The 23911-nt window shown below is 27.2% G+C and overlaps 1 protein-coding gene across 2 annotated transcripts in view; it reads left to right on the forward strand.

The window, feature by feature from the left end:
• The window catches only part of LOC101239635 (zinc transporter ZIP13), a 39741-nt gene that overhangs the window by 12745 nt on the left and 3085 nt on the right, over window positions 1–23911 (forward strand). For both annotated transcript variants that reach the window (XM_065793284.1, XM_065793283.1), the window contains exons 6-8: window positions 9815–9945; window positions 19572–19661; window positions 21812–21925. In XM_065793284.1, the coding sequence (XP_065649356.1) occupies window positions 9815–9945; window positions 19572–19661; window positions 21812–21925 (335 nt within the window). The remainder of the gene's footprint in view (window positions 1–9814; window positions 9946–19571; window positions 19662–21811; window positions 21926–23911) is intronic.

Below are 23911 nucleotides of genomic sequence, written 5' to 3' on the forward strand. Positions count from 1 at the left end.
TATATTAAAACTGTTAAAAGATAAATCATGATAAAACCTTTAAAAATTATTTTATAGTTTAATGAATTTCTAAGTAAAAGACTGCTACCTTTTAGATACACTTTTATTACCAAATAATAAGGTAGTCATTGTTTTGCTAAACTTTTTTGAATGTTATCTTTTGACTGTACTGTGTGAATACAATTCGTAACTTCTTTCATTGAATAATGGTGAAATTTGATGTATATACTTTTAGACTAATGGTGTAAATTTAATCTATATACTTTTAGAACAATGGGGTAAATTTAATGTATATACTTTAGCATTGGTTAAAGAAAAATTGTCTTAACTCAAACAAAATTAACTCAAATATCACACATCAACCAAAGTTTGACTTAACGGGAATTCGTCGAAACATTTTCCTTGGTCCCTTGGAGTTAACTGTAAACATAAATCTAGAAATATTACTTAAAATATTAAGTTATTCAAAAAGATAAGATCAACAAAAAAAAAAAAAAAAAAGTGCTCAACAAAATAGCAATGATGCTGTATATAAGTATTTTTTGCAAGTAACAACAACAGGAAACACAATAATACGATATTGACATAAATAATAAATAAATATAAAAAAATTTAACTTTCATATTTATTTATTTACACATTTAATTGATTTAGTAAATACAATTGACACATTTAATAAATAAATTAAAAAAAACATCTCAATCACTCTCAAGTTTATCTGCTTGTAGCACACAAAGTTAATGTTTGCTGTCCAAAACTTCTCAAACTCATCCTTCAATCAATACATTGCTTCCAAAAGTAAATGCTTAGCAATTTGACAAAATTTTCAATTTTACAACAAGATGAGATTATCCACAATTTATTAGAAAATTTTAAATAACTATGTGTCGAATTGGTTTGGAATTTGAAAATTTCAACTTGCCATCAGGCAAAATTTGTCAAGACAGGGCTCTAAGAAAATATGATTAATATTCTTGCCCTGTTGCTGATTAATTCAGTTGGTGTAAACCGCAACAAAAACTGTTGAATGGAATTCAACAGTTTTTGATGCGGTTTGAAATACCTTTTTATTCTAAAAGTTAAATGAGCCCATACATGTTTTATACTGTGACTTCTTTATTTTTTTATGTTCTTTATGTTTTTTAAATTAAAATATTTTCTAATAATAAATGTATACACTCTACAAATATGGTTTTTTGCTTTAAATATTGGGTGGTCAGATCATTTTGGCCATAATTGTATAATATACAAAATAATGAGATAATATACAATGGGTATATTGTTTTTTAAATGAAATATTTTCTTTTTCTTTTTTTCTTTAAACCAAAAGCAAGTTTTAATGGCTTTAAAACTAAATCTTGTGGTAAAAATTTACAAAGAAGAAGCAGAAGATCCTCACTATACCCCTAATAATGTTTAATTTTACATTAGTCTTTAAAAGAAATTTTTTTTTTATACAGAAAATTTTTAGTTGATTTAATAAAAATAATTTTTTTAAAAGGGCATAAAAACGAAGTCAATAAATCAATTTTGAAAAACTTAATAACTTTTCTTTCATGGAGGAAAGAAACAATAATCCATGGAAAAATAAAAGCATAAACAAAAATTTTAGCTCAACATCAAAATCAGACTGTTAAACATTTTATTTTTATGTTTCTTCTTGTTTATGTTCTTTTCAACCAAAAAGTTTTCTTATTTTTTCAGCTATTTGAAATTCAGTTCTTAAGAAATATTTCTTTAAAGACACAATCGTTGCTAAAAATTGTTGTTGTTCACAAAATCAATTATAAAAATTGTTTTAAAAGATTTACATTTATCATTCAAAAATACAATTATATAAAAAGAAAAATATATATTTTGATAGTTTGAATAAAATTACAAACAATCTTAACAAGTCATTTGTTATTTAAATATTTTAAATATTAATATTTATATTTTAAATATATAGATATTTTACAATATTGTAAATATAACAATTTAAATATAAAAATAAGTTTACAATGTAGCTACAATTTTATATACCACTTGAGCTGTTTAAAATTGTAGCTTACATAACTGTAAAGTTTTAAACAAAGTATTAGTGTAAATATTTTATAAAAATGTCATTTTTCAATGATACATGAAAATAGCTGACATTGTGAAAATCTTCATTGTAAATTTTCTTTCATTGGATAGAGCTTACAGGCCTTGTTAAGAAGCGTTACGCAGCTCACATTTTGCCTGCTAAAAGGCGATTTGCTTACGCGTTCAGCAGTTTTGCGTTACGCAAAAACTTTTATCTTTTAGAATATTTAAATTATCTTTTGATATTGTTTACTACTTTTGATATCGTTTATTTGGAAGAAATGAAGTCGTAAATAAAAGCAGTTAACTGCTATTGTAAACTAATTGTAAACTAGATTTTTTGTTAAAGAAACAATTTGTTTAATAATTTTTTTGTTGTTGTTAAAAATTAGTTAAAGAAAATAAAGTGTTTTAAGTTTTATCTTAAGGAATTAAATATATAAATTCCTTTTAAATATAAATTTTTTTTTTATCATAATAGTTTAAAAGCTGCATGATTTATTTTGATGTAAATATTTTATTAATAAGATATTTTGTTTATTGTTAATTCAATAACATAAAGTTTTAATGACATTCGTTTAATTTACGAAAATAAATTATGATCACGAATTTGTTATCGGTAACTGATAAATAATAAAAAAAAGCTCTTTATTGTTTAAAAACAATATTAAAAAGAGTTCACAAAATAAATAAGAAAAAATTTATAAACAGTTAGTAAAATAACCAAAACCCAACTGTAAAATTGTAAGAAAATAAACAATTATTATGTTACGTTTTATGAAAAAAATATTTTTTTGAAAATATAAATTAGTTCATATTTAAAAAAATAATAAAAATGATTTTTCAAATAGAAACTTAGATTTTATTTGTAACTTTTGTTATAGTGAGAAAAAAAACTGTTTGTATGATTTTTAACGCGTTAATAAAATAACTTAAATTACAATGCGGTACTTGAAAAGACGCTAGTGACGCAATATAACTTCTAACAATACAAAATATATTTGTTGAGTTGAGTTACTTTGAAATGCGTTACGCGTTTTGGTTACGCAGCGAAATCTCGTAACAAGGCCTTAGCTTAGAGTTTCAGCGCAATTTTGAGAAGTCTTTTTTTAGATTTTCAACATTTTTCTTCATGAAGAACAAGAAAAAGTATTTAACATTGTTATTAAAGGCTTTGTAAAAGCAAGCTATTGCTTTTACAAAGCCTTGAATAAGATACAGTTGAGGAGAATTTTTTTTTTTTGTGGTTACAAAACTCTCTTAACTAGTGTTGTTATGAATATAAAATAATTCGACTGTTGACAAAATCAATTAATATATTTTTGAAATCAACTAAGTTGACTAAAAGTCAATTTAGTCGAAGTATGAGAATAATTTATTTTTTTTGAAATAAATTGTAATAAAAATAATAAAGTAATGTATATTAGCTTTCTATTTTTTAATTATCATGTCATTTAAATAATAGTGAAGCAAAATAATATAAGAGAAGGGCCACTTTGACAACAAGACAATCTATTTCCAGACCCCAATGATTTAGGGACCGTCTTAAATACTCGCTATATATTAAAACAACATTACAATCATATTTACTCTGTGTTTGTATAGATTAATGGCATTTAATTTTTAGAGCTTCACAACCTAATTTTGCCCCAGGGCCCAGAGCTAGTTTGGAGCGATCCTGTATGAAAGTATTTATGAAAATCACAACTATTGAATAAACAAAAGAATAAAAAAAAAATTAATGAAATACATAATCAAAAGTTTAATTAGATATAAATAATACTAACATGCGATGAATTAGATATAACTTTAAGAGAGTAAACAAAAGACTGGGAATAGTTATAATAATACATACTATTTTTATTAAATTAACAAACAAAAATTGAAAATGAAAAGTTAAATCAAAAAGATATAAGGATTTCAAGATTTTTGCTGGACTAAATCAACTTTTAGTCGATTAGTAGGAAGTTCATAGTCGATTAAATTGACTATTTCATTTTTCGACTAATTTCAACTTTTGACTAGTTGACTTTTAGTTTCGTTGAAGTTGATAATAACACTCTTAACTCTATAACTCTGAAACACAAACCTTGACAAACAAGGCTGCTGCAAGTTTTTAAATGATACAAAAACCACTGACAGAATGGTGCTAGGATCATCAAAACTGCAAGATACAAAAATTACAATTGACATACTTGGGGTCACTAATGGAGATTGAAATAAAAGTATAAAAGTTTAAAATCATTCAATTTAAATTTTTGTTTTAGGTATGCTTTTTAACAGAATTTATAAAAAGTGCTGAAACCAAAATTTTGGTATTGGTTCAAATTAAATTTTTTGACTGAAGCTGAAACCGAAACGAAATTTCAGTCGATCACTAATGCTAAAGCATATATTGAAATAGCACATGATTATTTCAGTATATGCTTCTTTGAATTCAAATTCAAAATTATGCTTTTTTAAAACTGAAGCATATACTGAAATAGCCATATGTTATTTCAGAATATAATTTAGTTTTCTATTTCTGCTCAAAATAGGTTTGAATATTAAAAACATTTTTCTTGAAATAATGTTCAAAACGCTCACTGCAGTATATATATATATATATATATATATATATATATATATATATATATATATATATATATATATATATATATATATATATATATATATATATATATATATAAAATTGATTTTTTGACAAGATTAGATAAAAGTAACTGGGTTATTCCATATCAAATCACCTAAAGGCTCCCAGTGTACCACCTCAGATTTGCTTTAAATTTTGACCACACACAGATCTTATGAAAAAAATACAATCCAGAAAATTTCAGCTTGATTGACCAATTTGTTCAAAAGTTATGATGGAATTAAAAATGACCAAAATCTGAAAAATTTGTGTATCAGGAGCTTACAGCAGTTTTTTTTCGATTTTTGACAAACCATAACTTTTTAAATAAAGATGGTGATCACCTGAAATTTTGTAGGGTAATAGTTTTTCACCCAAATAATCCATTATTGCAGTTGTTTTTGACTGATTTTTTACAGTTTTTGAGTTATTGTACCTTAAAGTTGCTAAATATTGCAACACTATAAATATTTTTTCCAACTTTAACGTGTTACAGTTTAATACTTACTTACAGAAAGCTGATTTTTTTGTTACCTTTGTGTACTTAGGGTCACCACTTGTTAGAATAATCAAAATTATGCATTAAAAATTAATTTAGCACATGCAGCAGCCTATTAAAAAATCACTTTTTTTAAAAATTAATTATGAAACTTTTTAATGTTGAGGTTCTATATATAGACAATCACCATAAAAAATTTAAAGACCTATACTCTATCGTATGACATGATTGTAGCCTTTTGAGAGTGATGATATTTTCAAAAGGAGAATGTTATTAGACTATGAGCTAGCCTTAGGTCGTAGTCTAATAATTAGTCATAGGGATGACAGTAGTATATTTTTTTATATATCTGTGAATGAATATATTCAGTTTTCTTTTTAATGACATAATGTCTTAATTTGTACTAATAATAATGACATAATCGGTGTCATAATCAGTGTCATAATCAGTGTCTGATATTAGTTAGTTTCTTTGAGATTTAATATGTTTATGTCTTTTTTAAACTTTTTAGATTAGTAATAAAAATAAAAAAATAGTAAAAAATGACAGAGAAATGTTGTGTGGGGAAAGTTTTAAATGAAGGTTGCGACAAAACATATTATTGTAGAATGATTGGAAGAATAAAACTAAAAGATATTGTGAACACAGATGTTGAAATTTTAATTCAAAGAATTGGACATACTTTTAAACTAAATGAGGAGATATGTTTTCACTATGAAAAAGCCTATATTTCTAGATATGAAGCGCTTCAAAAATACTGCTGTGATCCGTTTAAAGTCCTCAAGAAAAAAATGAAGACCTCAGTGGAAAAACCGGCGTTGTCACATTTAAAAAGTATTGAGAAAGTATTTGTTGATCATTAATAAATGTCTTTATTTAAAGCAAAGAAAAAAAAAATTTTGTATAAAAAATTACAAAATGTTTTGTTTTGAATAAATTTTAAATAAAATAATTATAATATAATTTTTTTAAAATTGCTTAGTTTCATTTGCTTTAAATAAAGACTTTTATTAATCAATAAATAGTTTCTTAATACTTTTTAAATGTGACAACGCTGGTTTTTCCACTGAGGTCTTCAAATTATTAAGAGATTGTGTAAAGTCGATATTTCAACAGCAAGTCAACTTAAGATCAAACCTGGTCAAAAACTTTGCACTAACTGTTTGAATGAATTCAAACTTGAACAAATTACAGAAATATTTAGTCAAGAAGGTGAAGACAAAGATGTTGATGATGAGGAGTTTAGTTCTTCAGACCTAAATAAGACAGTTTTAAATAAGAGTGCTTCTTTACTGGAAGTATCTCCTCTAAAAAATGTAAGTAAATGTGACAAATTAGAATATGGAAAGTAAAAAGTTAAAAAACTGGAAACAAGTATGACAAACCTAGTAGCATCCGCATTGGATATAGACCCAAAAGAAATAATAGCGGAGAAAAAGCAAAAGTGCATTAACTGTAATGATTTAGACAAAATTTTAGATGTAATAAAGGAAAAAGTAAAAATCAGTTTATATGAAGAAAAAGTTCAGTTACTAACATTAACTCCTGATAGTTAGTCAATTAAAAAAACTTGCAATGCATTTTCAGTTTCAGACTATCTTGTTAAGAAAGCCAGAAAGCTGAAAAATGAAAAGGGAATACTTGCTAAACCTGAGGCTAAAAAAGGACATCCTTTGGAGGATATTGTTAAGCAGAGAGTCATTGAAATACATGAAAAGACTTTGTTTCTGTGCGTATAAATAATGTTAAAGTTCATAAACAAAAACGCTTAATATTAGTTCGTTTAAAAGAACTTCATCTGGAATTTAAGAAGTTAAACCCTGAACACAAAGTTGGATTCAGCAAGTTCTGTGAACTAAGGCCAAAGTGGTGCCTTACTGTTGATAGTAGTGGAAGCCACTCAGTTTGTGTATATTCTTACCATCAAAATGCTAAGTTTATGTGCTCTGCTCTTCCTAACAGCCATTTAATATATTACAAAGATTTAATGAAAGTATGTGTTTGTAATAAAGATAGTCGAAACTGCATGTTTCATCTATGTTCCAACTGCCCTGGTAAAATAAATTTGAAGACTTACTTAAAAAATGTGTTTGAAAAGAATGATTTTGATTTTGATGATCAGATAACATAAACAATGGGTTTCAACTGACTGAACAGCACTTATAACATCCCAAACAAGCATTAGTGAATTTATTGAAAATTTAAGTGAAACTTTGTATGACCTTTGTCACCACCACTTTATCAAAAAAGCACAGTCTTCCTACTTATCAGAGGCAAAACAAATATTGGACCAATATACCTGCATTATTCTGATGGATTTTGCAGAAAACTATAGTTTTCTTGGACAAGATGCTATACAAGGGTTTTACTGGCAAGCCGATCAAGCTAACTTACACCCATTTACTGTTTATTGCAAAGATGAAAAAGATCACCTTAAATGTGAATGCTATCGTTTAATTTCTGACCATCTTTGTCATGACCAATCAGCAGTCCATTGTTTTCTCACAAAGTTGCTCCCTATGGTCAAAATCAAACTACCCACAGTGAATAAAGTTAAATACTTCAGTGATGGTGCTGCGTCACAGTATAAAAACTATAAATGTCTAATAATCTTAATTTATCACAAAGTAGATCACCAAATAAATGCTGAGCATCACTTCTTTGCTATGTCACATGGCAAAAGTCCATGTGATGGAACAGGAGGTACTATAAAAAGAGAAGCAGCAAAAGCTAGTCTACGAGCAGCAATTACCAATCAGATTCTCACACCACAAGATCGGTTTACATGGGCTCAAAAAAACATCAAAGGTGTTAACATATTTTATCTTTCAAGTGATAAGATCAATAACCATGAAACAACTTTTAACCTTCAGAAACAATATGAAGGGATGCGCACAGTTCCAGGAACAAGAAGCTATCAATGTTTTGTACCAGATGCAGAGAAATTGTTTATACGAAGAATCTCTAGTGATACTGTCTATGATACTCATGTGTTAAATGATGTTAATTTGATTTAAAAAAATCCTTCAAATTTTTAACCGGTAAATTTATTGCATGCTTTTACGATGAAGAATGGTACATAGGGCTTGTGGTTGATATTTTTAATGAAAACCAAGACGGTAATGTGAAGTTTATGCAAAGAAACAAATTAAATTTTAAATGGACAATCGATGCACGATCAAGTCAGTGTTGGGTTCCATTTGACAAGATAATATGTCAAATAAGTGTTCCATTGATTAAAAGTATAAGTGCTCGTGACTATATTCTTGCTAGTAATGACTATGACAGTATTATGAGTTATATAAATCAGAGATAAGCTAATTAGTTTCATGTATACATACTTTTTCTTTTAACTGATATCTTACTTTTTGAATGCACTTTTTTACAGTATAGTTTGTATAAAATTTGAGGTATAAATTTTGTATGTGGTAAGTGGTATTTTTTTGTTTTCCCTTTGAAAATATCGTCACTCTCAAAAGGCTACAATCATGTCATACGATAGAGTATAGGTCTTTAAATTTTTTATGGTGATTGTCTATATATAGAACCTCAACATTAAAAAGTTTCATAATTAATTTTTAAAAAAAGTGATTTTTTAATAGGCTGCTGCATGTGCTAAATTAATTTTTAATGCATAATTTTGATTATTCTAACAAGTGGTGACCCTAAGTACACAAAGGTAACAAAAAAATCAGCTTTCTGTAAGTAAGTATTAAACTGTAACACGTTAAAGTTGGAAAAAATATTTATAGTGTTGCAATATTTAGCAACTTTAAGGTACAATAACTCAAAAACTGTATAAAATCAGTCAAAAACAACTGCAATAATGGATTATTTGGGTGAAAAACTATTACCCTACAAAATTTCAGGTGATCACCATCTTTATTTAAAAAGTTATGGTTTGTCAAAAATCGAAAAAAACTGCTGTAAGCTCCTGATACACAAATTTTTCAGATTTTGGTCATTTTTAATTCCATCATAACTTTTGAACAAATTGGTCAATCAAGCTGAAATTTTCTGGATTGTATTTTTTTCATAAGATCTGTGTGTGGTCAAAATTTAAAGCAAATCTGAGATGGTACCCTGGGGAATTTTCAAAAAACTAGGTGATTTGATATGGAATAACCCAACTACATAATTTTTACAACTAAAAGTTTCATGCGTTTAGCAATCATCAGGTAAAAAATACATTGTTTTTTCGTTAAAAAATATACTCAATAAACATCGTGGCATTCAAAAACAGTTATAATACTATAACTATTTGTGAGCGTGGTTTGGTTTTTTAAGAACTTGTTTTCGTGACGGCACTTAGAAATAATTTCTGTTTTTTTGTTTAATAATTTTTGCGTACCTTTGTATGATATTATGCAAAATGCTTGTTGAATATATGCTCACAGCAAAATTAAACTTACTTATTTATATATATATATATATATATATATATATATATATATATATATATATATATATATATATATATATATATATATATATATATATATATATATATATATATATATATATCTGTGTGTGAGTGTGTGTGTACAAGGTAAAAATTTAACTGTCATCAAAATCCAACAGTTATATTTGTAATATATTTTATTTATAATGTATTTCAGATAGAGATAAAAGCACATCTAAAGAAGAAGATAAAAACATTTCTGAAGAAAACTTCCATAAAGTACAAGATGAAAACATTTTTGAAGAGGAAGATAAAAATGATGAAGTATACTCAGAAGCAAAGATAAAAGTAAGATTTTTTTATGAATATGTTAAAAATGAAAAAATATATATATATATATATATATATATATATATATATATATATATATATATATATATATATATATATATATATATATATATATATATGAGTATATAAATTGTTTGTTCAAAATTTCCAAAATACATTTAAAACTTTTTTAGTTCACACGCTAGAGTAAAACCGTGTTAAATGCGTTACATAGAATAAATGTCATAATCTAAAAAATTTTCAAAATTGCATTGAATAATTGCTAATAATCATTGCCAATATTGTTGATATTCTTATACAATGAATGGTAACACTTTTATTGAGTCCTCTAATTTATGTCTTCTAGGATTACCATTCACTACTGACCTTTCATGGAAACAATATACAATCCATTACAGAGTTAAAACCTGCTAAGGTTGCCTCGTAAATGTGTTTTTTATTTTTTTATTTTTATTGCTCCTAATTTCATTTTTTACCTCTATAAATCTCTTATTTGCTTTCTTATATGATATTGTTGTCATATTTGGCCAGTTCTTCTAATGAGGCCCTCTCGTTTAGGCAAGATCCAAAAAACACATTGTAAGCTCCAATGTCCAAGCTATCATCATTTGCTCCATCACCCAAAACTCAATCTCTCATGACTTGTCATTCAGCTAAGTTGCATTCTTTTACTGTAACTGTTCCTTCATGCTTAAAAATATATTATCTGTTTAGTTTTTTTTTCCTTAAACATTAATGCTTTGGTTGCAGTTTTCTTCGGTCTTCGTTCTTTCCTGACTTATACAATTTATTGTTTTCTAAGTCTTTTGTTAATCACTTTTTTTCTCTCTTACTCTACTCTTTGTTTTCTGTTAACTCCTAACTTAAATAGTGGTTCCTTGCAGCCTTGTTAGGAGTGTTGTTAAAAAAAAAAATTCTTTATCCAAAGATATCTAGCCCCATATCTATATATGACAGATACCTTGTCTTTTTTTGCCATTAAAACCTGTCTCATCAGTATTCTATAGGTGCTTTAGTTAGCCAGATTCAATATTGTTTGATGTAGGAATATTGTCAAAAAAAAAAGAGTTGAATATTTTGACAGTACATGGTCCAGACCTTTATAATACAGTCTTTCACAGGAAGACGTGCGATTGCATGTCTTTATATGACCAGGCAAATTACATTTTGCTTTGATGATTTGACCACGGCTTTTAGCATATTTTCAAAAATTAAAAATGCACTACAAAAACTTAATTAAACTGATCTATAAAAGAAAAGAAAATCTTAACGAAAGAGTAAAGAAAAAAAAATTCTTAACAAAAGCAAAAACACACACAAAAAAATATATATGTTTATATAACCCAACTAAGACAAAACTCATCAAACTAAAATGCTTTGTCTATTTAATTTACGCATTAAAAAGCCATTTCATTCTTTGTTTTAACATTTGTACTTTGTTTTTTTTTTAACTATGTTTTAAAAGATAAAAATTTATCTTAAAAAATACATAATTATATAAGTATTATAAAAAAAAAACAGTTTAATAATACTTATAAAAATTCATTAGAAGTGTTTTGTTACTTGTTACTAAAAGCATTTAATATCAAACTTATTTAATCATAATGGCTTTTTAAAACATTTGTCTTATTTTTTTTCAACGAAATTTTGTTTATCTTTTCAAATGTATTAACTTCATGTCCTGCTGCCTTGTAGGATATGGCTTTTTAGGCAAAGGCTAGAAGATGCCAACTCCAACTTAAAACACCCCCTGCCTTGGGGTTCAGTAAAGGCTAGAGATAGTGTCTCAATAAAAATACTCATCTTGGGTAGATGTTAAATGGATCCGGCTACTGTCTTGTAGAAGGCCTCCTAGGCAAAGACTTAAAGAATAAAGTCGGGTTTCCTAAACTCTGTGGTAGCTCTCAGAGAGTCTGATTCCATCAACAGCTGAAAAATATCAAAGTATTAACAGTGCCATGTTGCGCATGGATAGTGTCCCTGTTTGTACTTCTGGTGTGCATTGTCAAGGCCACTTTTGGAGCCCTTTTTTATGGCTTAGGGTTTATTAATAGTAATGAGGCAATTGCTTGGGCTATTAAACAGTGTTCTGAGTACTGTCTATGCTTTGAGTCAAGTTCTTCAAAAAATTTAAAAATGAATAAAGTACCAAAAACTATAAGTCACAAATAACCATCATCATCACCAAGTTCTCTAAACCTATCATTCACTAATATTCGTGGTCTTCAAAGTAACTTTTCTTATGTTGAGTTTTATCTCTTGCAAAGTTCACCAGACCTACTTGCTCTTTGTGAGACTAATTTGAGTTCGGCTGTCTCATCTTGTGATCTTAGTGTTTATGATTATCTTCCTTTAATTCGTAAAGACTCCAATAGTCGCATCCTTAGCCTGAGCATTAACATTCGTAAGAATTCACCCATTTGTCATGAAACTAGGTTTGAATTCACAGACTATTCTTTCATGTGCTTTCCTTAAGCACCACTTCACTCTATTGCCTTTCTCTTTGTTCTATATTGCTCTCCTTCATCTCAAGACTGCACTCTTTTTGATGTTATTTCTGATCATATTGACCAAGCCCTCTCTCTTTATCCATCAGCCTATATTGTTGTTGTTGGTGACTTTAATGCTCATCACACTGAATGGCTTGGCTCTAGTGTCAATGGTTCTGCAGGCATTGAAGCCCACAACTTTTGCTTTTCTCAATCTCTAACTTAAATAGTCAACTTTCCAACTCGCTTTCCAGACGACCTGAATCATTTAACTTCTCTACTCGACTTATGTCTTGTTTCTGATCCTAGTCAGTGCTCAATTTCTCCACATTCAGCCTTAGGTGCCTCTGATCACAGTTTGATCTCACTAAAACTAACATCTCATTCTTCTTCATCATCGTACCTCTTACATCTACCTTAAAGCTGACTGGAACTCTTTCTGTGATTTTCTTTATGATGGCCATTGGGTAGAAATCTTTTGTCTTCCTGTCGACAAATGTGCTTCCTACATAACTTCGTGGATTCAGGCTGGCATGGAATCTTTCATTCCCTCTCAACGATTCCAGGTCAAACCTCACTCTCCTCCATGGTTTTCCTCACATTGTGCTACTGTGATTGTCAATCGAAACCGTTACTTCCATATCTATCAGCAAAACAATTATCCAGAAAACAGACATCTGTTTATTACTGCTATAAACCATTGTAAAAAGGTTTTGTCTAATGCCAAAGCCCACTATTCTCAGGTCATGAAATCTCCTATTTCATTACAAAAATCAGGCTCTCGTGACTTCTGGAGAATCTTTAATAGTATCAATAATAAGGGCAAATCTGTTATTCCACCTCTCTTGTATGGTTCAGACTTTGTCACCTCACCTAAAGACAAAGCTGAATTGTTTGCTAAGAATTTTTCATCAATATCATCTCTTGATTCCACTAGTTGCGTTCTACCTGATATAGCCAACAAACAGGTTGATCCATTGCTTGACATTCGTATCACTCTAGTTTCTGTATCTAAAGTGATTTCCTGCTTAGACTCTTCTACCGCTTGTGGCCCGGACAACATACCTGTTATATTCTTGCAGAAGTGTTCTCCAGAGCTGTCGTCTATACTCTCAAAACTATTCAACAAGTGCTTATCAGAGTCTTGTTTTCCAGCCTGCTAGAAAGCAGCATCTGTTATCCCTGTTTTCAAAAATTCTGGAGAGTGATCTGATTTGTCTAACTATCGTCCCATTAGTCTTCTTTCTATCATAAGCAAGGTTTTTGAATCTTTAATTAACAAACACTTATTCTTTCATCTTGAATCTAATAACTTACTTTCTGATCACCAATTTGGATTTCGATCTTTTTGTTCTACAGCTGATTTGCTAAAAGTAATTACCAATAGGTTTTATCATGCATTAGATAAAGGTGGAGAGGTTAAGGCCATCGCTCTTGACATTTCAAAAGCTTTTGATAAAGTTTAGCATGCTGGTCTTTTCCATAAACTTTCTTCTTATGGTGTATATGGCAACATCTTTAAGGTTATTGAATCCTTCCTTTCCAATCGTAGTATAAAAGTTGTCCTCAATGGACAGCACTCTTCTTCTTATTCTGTAACTTCAGGGGTTTCTCAAGGTTCTTTCCTTGGCCCTATACTCTTTTTAATTTACATTAACGATCTTCCAGATATTCTCACATCTAAGGTAGCATTGTTTGCTGATGATACTACCATTTTTTTCTTGTCATGATAAGAAACCAACACTCTCTGATTGCTTGGAGGGGGCATTTGAGCTTGAAAAAGATCTCCCTTTTGCTACAGCATGGGGCTCACAGTGGCTGAAGAACTTTAATTCAGATAAAACTCAATTTTTTTCAGCCAATCGTTATCGCAATAATTTAGATCTTCTTATATTAATGAACGGTAATGTACTCAATGAGTCATCCACTCTTCATCTTCCAAGATTAACTCTTACTTCCGATCTTTCTTGGAAACCATATATCAAATCAGTTGCAAAATTAGTATCTGCTAAGGTTTCATCTCTTTATCGAGCTCGACACTTTCTTACTTCGGATTTTATTCTTTATCTCTATTAATCTCAAATCCAGCCTTGTATGGAATACTGTTGCCATATCTGGGGTGGATCTTCTAATGATGTTCTTTCTCTTTTAGACAAGGTGCAAAAACGCATTGTAAACATAGTTTACATATTCATATATATCATATATATATCATTGTAACATACATATCATATATATATCATTGTAAACATAGGACCTGCTCTTGCAGCAAACCTCTAACCATTATCACATTATTGTAATGTTGCTTCTCTTTCTCTTTTCTACAAATACTATAATGGGTACTGCTCTAAAGAGCTAGTGTCTCTTGTGGCATCTGCTAAAATTCATTCTCGTGTTACTCGTAATTCAATTAAGTTTCATCCTTTTTCTGTGACTGTTCCTAAGTGCTCTAAAAACTCTTATTCGTCTAGTTTTTTTCCTCGAATATCAGTTCTTCGGAATTCACTTCCTTCATCTTGCTTTCCTTATTCATATAATTTACAATCCTTTAAGTTGCCTGTCAATTGTTATCTTGTTCTACAATCTTTATCTTTTCTCTTCCAGTAACTTCCAATTTTAATTAGTGGTTGCTTGCAGCCTTGTTGGAAACAAAGGTGTTTAAAAAAAAAAACTTTATTATTATTATATTAAAATTTTGTTAAAGAGACTTTCGTTGTCGTAGAATGTCATCATATATAAAAACAAAACAATTTTTTATTTTTTAATAATGATTTTTATAAAAAATGCACACTTAAATAATTTATATATTGTAAATTAAAAAATACAACTGCCAATTATATTTTTAAAAAAACCATTATTAGTAAATTGTTTAAAAAAAGCATTTCACTAATATAAAAACATTTGTTAAGAAGTTTTGATGTAATTTATTTCACTTAAGCTTTTTCGCTAATATAAAAACACTTGTGAAGAAGTTTTGATGTAATATATTTCACATTCAGAAAATTTTTCATTTAGCGCATTTTTAAAATGTTTTTTGAAATGGCTGCAGTCAAATTGTCAAAGCAAAATGTAGTTTGCCTTGTCATACAAAGACGTGCAATTGCATGTCTTCCTGTGAAAGACTGTAATGCTAAGTCAGCTTTTTTTTAAAAAACTTGATTATTTGCTCATCCATCAAATCTTTTCAAAAAAATTCTTTTCTAAAAATCTTTTTTTGTTAGACAAATTAAATTCTATTATTCTTGAAAAATATTTTTGTCAAAGAAATTGTTTTGTGTGTGTAATTAATAACTCAATTAAATTATTAAATTGTTAATGTTGCTTTTGGAGTACAAAATGCCACTTTTCTCAATTAGTGTTATTGAGGAAAACAGCATTTAAATTTTGTTTTTTAGTTCATTTAAAATCTTTTTGTCTACCTCATTTTATGTATAATTTAACAAACACAGGTTTCAAAATGCTTCGTTCTAATATGTTATTTAAAAATAAAATATAACATAAAAATCTTTTTGTTTATTAATCATTAACATTAACTATTTATTAAGTTAATAAATAGTTAATGTTAATGACTCGTTTAATCAAAATGGAGTAAATTTTTAATTTATACTATTACATCCATGAAAAAAAATATGTATACTAAAATTGAAATTTTATTTAGCACAAAATATTTTTTTCTCAAAAATTACTGTTCTCAGGACTGGAACCCAAAACAAAAAAAGTAAAAAATATTTTCGAGCTGCCTTTAACAAATTTATTCATCGGTTTCAATGTTAGTGTGTATAAAACTTTTAATTTTTAATTTTGTTGTATAAAAATTCATTTTTACTAAAAACTTTTTTTAATTCATTTTTTTTAAACTTAAATCCATCTTTTCCATTAATTTTTGAACTAACTAATTATTGGGTAAGTTTAATATAGTTGACCTTTTTTTTTTTTTATTTCAATTTACCATTAGTTGGTATACACAATAAATGTTAGATTACTTAGGAATTTGCAGTTCAATCATGGTTATCACATCCAGTTGCATTTAATACATTTTACAAAGAGCTTTAAAAGCTCTTCAATTTGCGCTAGGAAATATTACTACTGCTAGAGAAGAGAATTAAGAGTGTTACGATACAAGTTTAAAATAGTATGAGGAATTGAAGTCATTAATTGGCACCACCCACTTATATCTTCTCTATTCTTATCATGTCATAAACGTGTTAGTAGTATTTATGGTCATATTGTTAGAATAAAATTTCAATTTACTCAGAAGTATTATAACTCTTTGCCGAATGCAGGTTACTAATTCTCCGGAATTGAACAGTTATAAAATATAAAATGACCAATATGTTATTATGAAGTGAAATACTATACCCTAAACTTGAAATACTGATTACTTGAACTATTATAACCTGGGTTCTTTGAAATGTGATAACATGAATAGAATATTTTTTTAAACTATTTTTGTTATTCTCTTTTAGTTTTCACTTTGAAATATTTTTCTACATTTTTATTAATGTGTTATATCCAGGGTTGGGATCAAATACATATTTGTATTTGTGTTTGGTAAAAATAGACTTGCTTTGCGTATTTGTATTAGTGTTGTATTTGATTAAAAAATTTTTTAAATATTTGTATTTGATTGAAATGTATTTGCAATTCCATAAACTAGGTTAACCAGTGTTTTTTTTTGGGAAAAACCAAGAGGTTTTTTGTTTTTTTTTCATTTTTAACACTAAAATAAATTAAAAGTTTGTTTTTAAGGGATAGTGCAACAATTACGTATTATTTATGCAGAAGTTTGTTTATTTTAAAGCGCGTTAATTACTTGTATCACTTGTATCATGTTAAAGCACGTTAATTACTTGTATCACTTGTATCATTAATATCACGCATCAAAAGAAATTCATTTTATTTAAACTTTATTAACTTATTGAGTTACAATATTGTGTGGTGCAGTGGTCAATCAAATTCTTTGGAGTCCTTTTTTTGGATTTTTTTTTTTAATATTTTTAATTAATCAAATAATTGTTGCTAATACAGACTTGGACAGGAATGGTGTGTGATCGCACGCTGTGATCTAACCACGCTTATAAATTTTTTTCCAATTTGACCACGGCGGTTTTGATGTTTGAACAATTAAATGCAATAAAAAAATTCTTACATTACATTCTTGTTTTTAATTGTTAGAAAATATTTTTCTACAGCTTCATTTGCCTGATAGTTTTACCTATTTCTGCATTGATATCTTTTTTACTTGAAAAGTATAGAGTAAAACCGGGTCAAACCGCACACCATATCATTCCACACACTGATCGAAATTATCAAATAAAAACTAAACGGATATGGCTATGAAAAAAATAAAAATAGATTCAAATACCGAACTATCTCCTCTATTAAATTATGTTCTAATTCTTATGTTGCGAATAACTTTTAATTGTTGATCTTTTCTAAAGTTTTTTGTTTTACGAAAGAAGGCTTTAAATAAAATAAACAAACGCATTTTGTGTAAATTAACAAATAATGTTATAATTAAATTTTTTATTTAGACATGTAATTTTTATGATAAATTTAAACGTTTGAAACTATTTTTCCATGTCTTTCTAAAAATCTTTTGACTTAAGCTTACTTTAAATAATTATAATTAAGTTAAATCTTCTGTCGCAATGGAATGATTTAATTGCATTATTTTTTTTAGTTTCTATTTTTACAAAGAATTGTTAAAAAAAATTTTTTATTAACTTCACCAACTAATCAGAGCTTGAAATGATTAAAATTTACTATTTTATATAGACGGATATTTTTTTAAACAATTTTTTTTTTTTTTTTTTTTTTTGTGCAAATTTTTGCAACTTTTTGGAAATAATAAATTTTTATGCAATTTCATAATAATATAAATATAACACTTTTTAATAACTTAAATAAAATTTGTTCATTCATTAAACAATCATTAGAAGTAATTTGTAAAAGCGTTTTGCATAACTTTAATAAAATGTTTCAGAAGATAAGTTTTTAAGTAATTTATTTTAAATGCAATTAAAAAGGTAACAAAAAGTAATTTTGAGTTTGTGTTTTTTGAGTTTTATTTTAGTGCTTATATATTTTCTTTTTTGTAAGGAATTGTTTTCTTTATTCATTATTTTTTTTTTTTTCCTTGTTTAAGTTTAGCTACCATTTCTTTTTTCAGCGCATTTTTAAAATGTTTAAAAATCATCTAAACATCTAAAAGTTGTCAAAAAATAAATTTGTTTGCATGGTCAGCAATAGCACTCAATCGCACACCATTCCTGTCCAAGCCTGATTACTAATGTATTAATAACAATAAATATTAATATAATAAAAGACACGGCAGTTAATAAATAGTTAAGTAATTTAGTTAATAAATAACTTAATGTGTGTTGCATTTTTTATGTGCATTAAAGTGTACATTTATTAACTGAATTATTTAGGAATAAGCGCAGTAAGTGAATATATATCAACTTATTCGATAAGCCATAGGCGTAGCAGAGTGAACATATACCGACTAAGACAAGTTTAGTTTTAACTAAATAACAATAAGTCACAAGGTCAGTCATTTGATCATGTTGGAGTTCATTTGCAAACCCGTATTCGCACATGGACAGTTATATGTTGCTCTATCAAGATCCAGAATTTCCAATCAAGTCAAGGTTTTTATTGAAGCAAATCCTCAGCAAGTTCAACTGATGAATGATCAAAAACACTTTGCCCGCAATATAGTTTATCAAGAAATTCTTTAATGAAGTTTTTTGTTTTTAACATTAGTTTTCAGTCATTAAAATTTTTAAGTTTAATTCTTTTTCACTTATAAACACTCATTAGGTATGCATAATATATATAAAATTTATTTGCCTTCACTGGCTTCACTTCACTTCTCAAAATAAATATCATTTACAAGTGTAAAAGGTTGCTCAAAATGGGCACCATGGGCGCCCATGAATTTTCTAGTATTTAAATGTTTGAAATCAATGTTTTGAATTATTTCAAAGTTTCAATACTTCAACGGAATTCAAAATTTTGTTTTTAATATTTGCATGTTTTTTTGTATGTGTTATATTTTTAAGTGTCTTAATTAAACAACTCTATGTTTACTTTTGATATTTTTTTAAATTGAAAAGATTTTTTTTTTAGGTAATTGGTTATTTAAACTTATTAGCAAATTGTATTGACAATTTTACGCATGGCCTTGCTGTAGCTGGTAGCTTTATGGTCAGCATACCGGTAAGTACTCACCTTTTTTTTTGTTTTTTTTTTTGTTTTACAATAATAAATCAGTTCATACATAAAATAAATTACACACTATTTAGTTGTGTACTTTTATTAAAATACTTTTAAACTTTTTTGTCTTTTTATTTAAAGCAAATCTAATTTCAATAAAATTTAATGTGGCTTTTTAAAAATTGTTTATACACAGTAGTAATTTTAGAGATAATATGATCCACTAGTTGCTGTGATGCCACAAAAACATGGCATCATCCAAAATGGGTGATGCCATGTGTTAGTGTTTTGTCTACAAAACAATTGCTTATTTGTAACTAAAAGTGTACAAAATTTTTTTTTTCAAAAATGCTGCAAAATCACAATAATTCATGTCTATTGCATTATTATTTCAAAATCTGAAATCTAATTATGGTTTTTAAAGTTATGAAAAATTTGAGGTTTGAAAAAGCAAACATAGTTTTCCAAAAGCTTTAATATAAGCAACTATTTTAAAGTTATCTAAGTAGGAGAAAGGTTTACATATAGCATTTCTAAAAATTGTGCAGGGACCTTACAGCTTGTTAATTTTGAGAAAAATATTTTTTTTCTTTTTCCTTCTGTTTATATTATTGAAACTCAATCATCTAATTTTAATTCTGAAAAATATAGATATTACACATGTTGTTGAAATTGAGCTTTATGCTGTTGAAAATGATGCTGAGAAAAGTTTTTTTATTCAGATATTGATTTGATCAGTAGAAATATTGTTAACTTTAACATTGTTAACTTTAACATTGTTAACTTTAACATTGTTGAACTGTTAGCAGTTTAACAATGTTAAAGCTGTTCTCATAACACTGTTCATCTTATAACACTGTTTATGAAATGATTATCTTTACAGGGATTACAAAGTATATGTTGTTATTTTTACCATATCTGTTCCTTTACTTGAGTATTAAGAATATACTTAATAAAAAACTTAATAAAAGGCAATATTCTGGGAAGAAGTGATTTTGATTGTAGCGCTTCTAAACATGTTTTTATTTTTGTGTTTTTTAAAAGATTCGCAGTAAAAAGCTTATTAGTGCAATCGTTAAAAACTCTATAGGCCAAAAAAGCAGGGTATACAATCTTTCTTATTTGTCAATAAAACAATCCCTTTAATAAAATTATTTAGTTTTTGATTCAAGAAAAAAATTGAGGTATTTATTGTCTTTATAAGAAACAATAACAGAGAAGATGCGTTTACTCAAAGATCTCATATGAAATGCACCACTTGCAGTGTCTTTTGTATTCTTAAATGATTTAAAGAATTGTTTTGCCAAGTATCATAAAATTAACTAACTTTTATTGACAACATTTTTTATTTTTCTGTAAAAAAAAAAAAAAAACTTATTACTAAATCTTGAAGGAATTCTCAAGTGCCAAGACAAGTTTTGTTTATATTAAAAAGAATGTTTTAAAATAGTATTTGGGCTGAATTTTTTTGATTAAAATAAAATTATAAACATATACCAAAAAAAACTGTACTTTTAAACAAAGTTTTCCTTCTCTATTTTAGTCAGAAAATTTTTTTTTTTTTGTCAGAATTTTAAGTGTTTTCAAGCGTGTTTAATTCTTGAGAGTTTCAGTATAAAAATGACAACATTACAAAAAAATGAAAAATATTTTATTAATATTTTTAATATAAATTTTGCTAAAACTAGAAAATAAAATAATCAAACAAATTTTAGTAATTTATGAAGAAAAAAATTTAAAAAAAAAACAAGAAGGAATTTCTAGATTTCTTATCAAAATTCTACAATGATGAAAAAAAGGGTGTGTATTTTAAAGATTTCATATTTCTGACTAAAATGAAGAATACAAGATTCAACTAAAACAATAAAATTAGTTTTTCATGGTTTATTATTTTGTTTGCATTAAAAAAATTCTGACATTTTTTTAAAACATTCTCTTTAATATGAACACAACTTATCTCAGCATTTGGTGATTCTTTAATTAATATATCCTAGTTAAATATTTTTTAAACTTTTTTTCTGGCCTTAAAAGGGCTAAAATAAAAATATTTAAACTCTTTTGAGATCATTTTAATGTATTCATATATAAAAAATTTATATATGAATAGGTTGGTCTGTGCACTATACTTGTAATTGTATTTTTCATATGCGTAGGTTGGTTTGTGCACTACACTTGCGATTCTTTTGCATGAAATTCCTCATGAAATAGGAGACTTTGCTATTTTACTTAATGCTGGCTTCACACGCTGGGATGCTGCTAAAGGTCAAGTAAGTGCAATTTATTTTGCTTTTACTTTATAAAATTCTTTATAGTTTTAACTTATATTGCATAGAATGATGTTAATTTAGGTAATACAAATACAGGATAAAAATACTTATTGTAATATGCAAAAATTAAAAAAGTATATAGAAATGAGGTTGATAAATGTGCTATTACTACTTTAATCAAATTCAAAAGCAAATAACTGAACTTAAAAGACAAGAATTTCTTGGTGATACTTGTGGTCAAAAAAGTATATGCCTTAATTTTAAGGTTGGCTCCGTTCGACCTGACAGACAAATAACGAAAAGTAGTATTCGTCCAACCAGGTTATTTTGTGTCAACACTGTCATAAAACATGGTGAAACTCATTTCATTAAAACCCATTATTACCCAGGAATATAAAGATTATATTCAATCGCAATTGCTTTAAATACTAAATGTATATGATGTTAGTATAATACTATATGTATATGATGTTAGCACAGTACTAATATATTCTGCATACTCAATTTTTAAAACTTTAATTAAAATACTTTTCCAAACAAAGAACACAAAGAAGAATAGGGTTAGGATTTGTTTTATAAAGTAGTCTATTAGTCTCTCAACATTTTAGAGCTACAGAAATAAATTATTGTTGATAATAATTTAACTATAGATCTCAAGTGTTATCAATTGCATTTTATGCACATTTTAACATGTTTGGGCGTTGACTTAATCAGTTTCAAGCATAATTCTTTTTGAAACATTTGCAGTTCATACTTTATGATTTGTACAATTTAAAGTTCATCTTTATGCTTTGATTTTTTGTTAAACCCTTAAAGATTGCTTGTCACTAAAAATAACTTGGCTTCAATCTTCAACTGTCCATTTGAGCTTTACATGTTTGTCTTTAAGCTGCATATGAATCAGTTACATGCCTTTATAAAGTTCTTTGATTCATTTCTCTATTTACACTGTGTATTTTTGATGTTATTGAGTTTAAAGCTAAGTTTCAAAATGAAAAGTTTTAACTTAACCTAATAACTAAGCTTGTTATTTTGAAACCTGCTAGATCATGATCATTTTAGGTGCTTAGTCTTTTTTATCAAGAAAGTAAAACTAACATTTTTTTTTTTTTGCATATTGTTTGCACACTAATATTTCCATACAAGTAAGTTTTATTTCTAAGGGATACAGTATCCTTCTGTAAAACTTTTTTATACACCCTTAGAAAGTTGAAATTTTTTTAATGTTTTATTTACTAGTTTTGATAGTTTTAATATATTGTACATGTAGAAATTTTCAAGTTAGTTGTAGGCCTTCTGATAAATAAAAAATACTAATGCATTTGCTCAACAGAATTTTTGACGTCATGGAACTTTTTTTATTTTTTTCTTTTCATATTTATCTTCGTTAACTTTTTTGAACTACCACAATTTACTAAATTACCGAAAAGCTAGTTTAATTAGATAATTAACTCATAATAATGTAGAAATATTATTATGTAATAATGTTATCGAATGTTTACTTAGGAGCTGTTTATATTTAACATTTCAGGCTGGGCAGGTTAACCAGGTTGATTAAAAAAATAAAGACATTAAAAAATAAATGTTTCACATTAAAGTTTTAATTTTAATTTTAATTATGCATTTTTATTTTTATTTATTTGGTTGCTTTAAAAACAAAAAAGAAATGGTGTGATTTATTTTATCTAATCAGCTACATTCATGAGCAGGTCTGACTCACTTGTTTATGTCTATATGGGAAAAAAATTACCTGAGTGGGTCCCACTGAAGTTAAGCAGGATCTCAGTTATCCGGGCTAGCCCATTTATCATGTAAACAAGTTAAGTTTTCATAGTTAAATATTAAATATGGCAAGTTCAATTGAGCCATTTAAGTGAGCTAGCCCGGCTAACTGGGCTAACCCACTTCATATAAACAGCCCCTTAGATTCCGGAATTCTTAGATTTAAAATATAAAAATACATGTTTATTTTCTCAACATTTGACA

The sequence above is a fragment of the Hydra vulgaris genome, chromosome 03 (assembly GCF_038396675.1).
Source record: "Hydra vulgaris chromosome 03, alternate assembly HydraT2T_AEP".
Taxonomy (NCBI): Eukaryota; Metazoa; Cnidaria; class Hydrozoa; order Anthoathecata; family Hydridae; genus Hydra; species Hydra vulgaris.